At 33.5% G+C, this 6547-nt stretch overlaps 1 protein-coding gene across 1 annotated transcript; it reads right to left on the bottom strand.

The window, feature by feature from the left end:
• Positions 1-1111: 1111 nt before the first annotated feature.
• Positions 1112-3479, bottom strand: LOC111704696 (uncharacterized; the record flags this gene model as incomplete). The annotated part of the gene is given in 3 exon segments (XM_023477009.1): positions 1112-1162; positions 2313-2377; positions 2997-3479. Coding segments are annotated over 3 exon segments (230 nt in total), but the record flags the coding sequence as incomplete, so codon positions are not given.
• Positions 3480-6547: the final 3068 nt, after the last annotated feature.

Here is a 6547-nt window from a genome sequence, read left to right as displayed (position 1 = left end):
ATTTTACATAAATTGTATACATGGGCGGCACAGTACATGGATACTCGGAACTAAAAAAAAAAATCCGAATACCGTTGAAAAGTTGGGGTATTTTTTTGCGTGGAATTATCCTATCGTAATTTTCGAGTTTTTTATACATTGGCACTCAAGTGGGATGGTTCCTAGCTTGGCGGAGGGGGGGATAGATAAAACTCCTATTATTGAGGGTTAGGTTAGGTTAAGACTATTTCTGGGCCGAGCGCTGCGGCTAGGATGGGCTAGGGGGCCGAGCGCTGCGGCTAGCACAGGCTAGGGGGCCGAGCGCCGCGGCTAGGACAGGCTAGGGGGCCGGCGCTGCGGCCAAATAATCAATTTAGGAGTTTTATCTATCCCCCCCTCCGCCAAGTTAGGAACCACCCCCACTCAAGTAGAAAGAATTCGAACACTTCTCCTTAACGTGCCGTGTGTTATTATATTTCTGGCGGGAAAATACAATTTTAGTCCAATTTGAACTAAACACGGTCAAGCTCGATTTGTGTTCATTTGCACAATTGTAATACAAATCGGTTTCTAATCAACTGACATTAGTGCAAACTGCAAATGTATCGTTCGTTCAATCCGACATTAGTGCAAACGATATAGCATCCTGCCTAAGTACGACGATATTGTGTTTTGTTTTATTGGTGTTAATACGCGGCACACTGTACACCTTGAATCCAATTTCAAAATCAACAAGTATAGGGTCTGTCCTAGGAGTCCTAGAGAACGTTCTTGGACCCCCCNTTTTTTATTTATTTAGGGTTAGGTTAGGTTAGGTTAAGACACTTTCTGGGCCGAGCGCTGCGGCTAGGATGGGCTAGGGGGCCGAGCGCTGTGGCCACGGGTTAGGTTAAGTTGAGACACTTTCTGTAAGATCCATTTACAAAATTGATAGGAGTGGGGAGGGGCTGGGGGGGGGGATCCAAAAATCGTTCTATAGGAATATACCGGGCCCCAAAACCATAGATTTTACTAATCCACCCTAGCCCACCCTGAATACACATCTGACCCAATCTAAAAACGTGAGTCACTTAAGATTAAAACCTACTAACGCCAGCTTAGATTGTCCAACAAAAGAAAAACCTCTGCTTACCTTTTTTGTTTGTACAATCTTGAAAGCATCTCTGCCTCAATTCTCACCGATCTGTCAAGTTCAATTTTAGGACATTGCAAAATTAAATAAACTAAATCAAACCTAAAATAACTGTATTCCTTCAATTTCAAATTTTTAATTTCTGTAAAATATTAAAAGCTTCACCCCGCAAAATACGCAATTATTACCATAAGCGATGTTGATATAATGCGTTTATAATGGTTTTATTTCTATATGTATACAATTTGGTTGTATATATTTGTCTGTTTGTTTGCAACTAATATACGTCAAAACAGGAAAAACGATCCGGCTAAACGATCCGGATCTAATATGTCCCCAGGGAATGTTTAATAATAGTCAGAGTTTAGTTAAATTTCTTCAGTTTGAACTGAATGTTTTGGGGCCAATATCCTGATTCATGATTGCGTGTTTCACAATCTTAAAACAGGAATCACTGCAAAAATACAAGATCGACTAGACTTAATCCAGGAAAACTAAAACAGTCTCAGTTTTGTATTAGAATTCATGTTAGATTTTTATGATGTTATGTCACAGAGAGATAAAAACTATTCAAGTCGAATATAATATTATATGTTTTCAAATTATTCAAAAATAAAAGAAATCTGCAACTCCAATTCCAAATTTCAAAATGAAAATAAAATTGAAATTTTTTAATTCCTGCTTTAAGGCTGGCAATCAGGACTAACCTGGGCTTTGGTTTCTTCAGTTTGAGTTCAATCTTGTTTTGGTCTATAATTTAACAATCTTTGAACTTACGGAGTTGATAATTTTAATCTAAAACGCGCGCTTTCGCCGAAAAAAAATATAAAAGAGAAAAATTTATTTTCAATAGGCCCATTTGTGATAAATGTTAAAGCTTGCTGGGTCAAGGACCGAACTATTAAATCAGCGTGAGCTGCACTTTTTGCACCTGCTTTGCATCTTAAAAACTGAAATATATTTTTGGATTTCCAGGTTTAATTGTTGCCAAGGATTAGTATTTATTTCCCTGACGTTAATAGGGTAAGTTTAGCAGTAAAAATTATTAATTTGTCGTGTCCTCAGAAATAGAAAAAATATAAAACAATGTTTATTTCTTTTAAAGGATCCAATTTAGTCAACGATCATTAGCATTTTTTTAGCAGATGATTTTTTCTAAATCCATCTTTTACAAATTACAATATTTTAAATCTAAACTTTCCTCTTTGAATTATTGCCTGAAAGCTGTTGGTATTTGGCTGCAAAGGTTCCTCCATCTTTTCTTCTCTATTCAAAAATGCATTTTTAAGGTAACTTTAGTTGTGATTTATCGAGAAATATAAAGAATAAATATATACTTTTTGCTACGTTTGAGATGTATTTATATTAATTGTTTTTGCAAAACGCAGATGTAAAACGAGGAGTTATATTTGTTGACACAAATCATTTTTTTAATTTATATTCTTTTATATTCTTTGGTAAATAGTTATTTTTAATTGGTATTCGAACTACTGCACTGAAATTGAACTTTTTGATAATAGCTGAGTTGAAATGGATAAACAGGTAAAGTTCATAACTATGATGGTACTGCGTAGTTCTTAGAAACTGAAAATCGAGGTGTCCTTCTTTTAACTATCAAAAATATCAAAAACATCTCTTTTGCTAGAATTATACATGACAAACATTTATCTCCATGATTTTTTAAATCGAGGAAGAGAAATACCAGAAATAAGTTGTTAGAATTAAATTTGGAAATATGTTCCAATCCGTAGAAATTAACTTTAGTGCATGCCACATAACGGACTTTGCCTTATTAAATCAAGGGAACAAGTGTTTGATAAAAAACAGAATGATAATGATTATGATACTATTGTTTTGTTATGTTACATTTGAAAAAAAGAATTACCTGGATTAGATAAACCTTCCCGAAAGACCCAGATCCAAGACGGACTGCCTTTTCCATGAAGAACTCCGTGTACACATCTTCAAATGGATTCATCCTCATTTCCAATTCAGCCATGCTCAATGTATTATTTTTCACTGAAAACGGTCCAGCTTAACGGTTTTATTGTTCGGGGAGGATTCGCTGGAATAAAACTTTAAATAGATTTAAAAATAAAAAAAACAGGTTTGTTTTCAGATATTACGCTACATTATTGCCAAATTGGGTTGGCTGGACTATTTTGGGGTTATAATTGTCACTGCATGGTTATGTAAACAATATTTACTGTTTTTGATTTACAAAATCTTTTATTTGTATATTTTGATTCGTATTGAACCTATGGCTACTTTGTTGAAGATGGCCTGGTAAGACAAACCTTATTTGGGTTGAGTTAAATTTACAACTTGTTCTGTATGTATTTATGAATTGTTTGGTTTGCATTTATGAATAGTTTGGTTTGTATTTATTAATTGTTTGGTTTGGGTTTATGAATTGTTTGGTTTGTATTTATGAATTGTTTGGTTTGTATTTATGGATTGTTTGGTTTGTATTTATTAATTGTTTGGTTTGTATTTATTAATTGTTTGGTTTGTATTTATGAATTGTTTGGTTTGTTTTTATTAATTGTTTGGTTTGTATTTATGAATTGTTTGGTTGGTATTTATTAATTGTTTGGTTTGTATTTATTAATTGTTTGGTTTGTTTTTATTAATTGTTTGGTTTGTATTTATTAATTGTTTGGTTTGGTATTTATGAATTGTTTGGTTTGTATTTATGAATTGTTTGGTTTGTATTTATGAATTGTTTGGTTTGTATTTATGAATTGTTTGGTTTGTATTTATGAATTGTTTGGTTTGTATTTATGAATTGTTTGGTTTGTATTAATAACTTATTTGTTTTAAGTAATAAACTTGCTTGCTATGGAAATATGACTTATTTGAATTTTTTGTTTACCACTTGTTTGGTTTGAATAAACAGCTTGTTTGGTTTGAATAAACAGCTTGTTTGGTTTGAATAAACAGCTTGTTTGGTTTCAATAAACAGCTTGTTTGGTTTGAATAAACAGCTTGTTTGGTTTGAATAACCAGCTTGTTTGGTTTGAATAAACAGCTTGTTTGGTTTGAATAAAGAGCTTGTTTTGGGTTCAGACTATTTTATTGTATATTCTGATTGAAGGAAAGGTTAATACTAAAGCCTCTGGAATTGAACCTCTTTGCACCCCCCCTCCTCCCTCCCAACCCACCACCTCAAGGTCCCCGTATAAGGCGTACATATCCTACAGTAGTTCCCCTCCAAAAATGCAAAATATCAAAATTAATTAGAAAATGCAACTGATGTTTATTGTACTGTACGTTATATCTAACACCAGGAAACAATATAAAAAATGGTGACTTTATATTTATAAACGTTTTCCTGCAAAGTAACAAGTTTACACAATAATTATGTCCGGAAACTGCTTTCCCCAATTGTATTGAATACTATACTAAACTAAACTATTACAACTGTCTAAAGTGTTTACTACAGGGTTACCCACGAACGACGAGACTTTAATGCCGACATAAAACTCTCCTGATAAAACGATCTAAAAGCTAGTCCGGGTTGATGAAATCTTTTGATGATGGATTAAATAATTTGGCCATGAAAAGTTTATGTTACAGAGAACCAATAATTTTAGGGAGAAGGTTGCACAAATTCTCTACAGCCGTCTTTGAAGTCTCATTTTTTGTCAAGGTAACCCTAGGTATACAATGAACTTGCTGTACTCTGCGTTTTTTATATTGGGAAGTCCGTCCCATGAAACTATGGATTGAGAAGATTTAAGATTTAGGCAATCTCGGGGGTTCCAATGAAAATATGGGAGTCTCCAACGAGAATTTGGGGGTCTCCAGCGATATCTCCATTGGGGTCTTCAATGAAGGGGGGTCTCCAGTACTCAAATGATGATGATTTCTGCCCAGGCTCATTAATAATATAAAACATAACTTCAGTCTAAAAAACAACTTTAATCTTAAAGTAAATAAAGATTGAGGATACCCAGGAGCAATCTGATGAAGATCATATGCGCCGACAAGTTCACATTTGTTTTAACACAATATTACATAATTTCACATGCTTCTAATTTAACTCCTTATGGAAGCATTTTAACCCACTATATATGCCAATGGCGGGGTAAATAATTCTGGACTTTAAACAGTGAAACCCTTAATAACGAATACATCGGAAGAATTTGTCAAATGTCGTCTTGACAATTTTTCAATGAGTTTTATACTATATTACGTAAATTTCAGTATTTGCGAAAATAAATAAATAGCCATGAATATGCGGGAACAGCTTTAAAGAGCTCCATATAATCATTTAGTTTAAAAACTACATATCTGCAACATTCCATTATCAGAAAGTGAAGAATACGACAATTGATGAATTCTCTCGATGTATTCGTTATTAAGGGTTTCACTGTATGTTCGACATTGTTTTGTCGGAGACTAAATGTTTGCAGCATGCATCTGTATGGAGGAACCATGTTTTTAGAAATTGATGTTTTGTGACTTGTGTCTCTAATTGCTGGCACAAGTAAGATCACTTAAATTAGATCATGTGTAATATTTTTCTGGTTAAATGTTTTCTTCTTCTTCAAAATAATTGTCTAATTATTCTGTAAATACTTCAGAGAATACGACATTTTCAGGCCGCGTTATTGATTTGTTTCTCGGCCTCTGAGATTGGAAATTAAAGTCAAAAATAGAAAAGACATTCTATGACTTTACTCAGCGCATAATCTAATGTATTTCATTTTCATTTTCAAAAGGTTCAACAAGACGTTAGTTTATCAAAGAAAGTTAAATTGTCTTCTTCGTTGAAAAAATAATCACGAGAATAATTATTCGAACGAATTTATGCTATTTATGATAAGATCTAGACAACAATTCCAACTAATCTAAAATCTTTTCCGTGGTTCTCACGAGTTATCCAATCAAAATCTGAGGTGAATCGGTCATGTGGTTGGTTTTTAAGCTGATCTGGGGGTAATGCTAGTTCGATCTAATCTCCCCAAGGTTATAGAGTATACTTATACTCTATAACCAATCTATTGTGGGGCGGATTAAGAATGAAATTAAAAGAATCTACATTGGATATTCAGATTAAGTGATCGAGATTAAAGGTATCCAGTTCTAAAGTTTTCAGCTCTGTACATGCACTTACAAATGTTTACTAACAATGATATAAACATAAATTGAGAGTCTTTGATTCCCGATAATTAATAAATGACATAAAGTGCATCAAAAAAAGGTTGAGAGTCTTATGACTTATGAGCATCTGAAAATTGACGGATATGTAAAGCATTTGATTAGTTTTGTTAAGTTTTAAAAAACTGGAAACTGGACAAATTTTCCAATATCTCCGTCAATTTGAAGGTTAATAAAAAAGGTAAAAGTCGTATGTAGGTTAGGCCAGTCAAATATGCAGTACACTCTTTGTATTATACAGGGTGTCCCATGAAACATGATAGTGGGTAA

The sequence above is a fragment of the Eurytemora carolleeae genome, unplaced genomic scaffold (genome assembly GCF_000591075.1).
Source record: "Eurytemora carolleeae unplaced genomic scaffold, Eaff_2.0 scaffold627, whole genome shotgun sequence".
Taxonomy (NCBI): domain Eukaryota; kingdom Metazoa; phylum Arthropoda; class Copepoda; order Calanoida; family Temoridae; genus Eurytemora; species Eurytemora carolleeae.
Note: the sequence above shows the minus strand (reverse complement) of the source record. Positions and strands in the feature narration are given on the sequence as shown.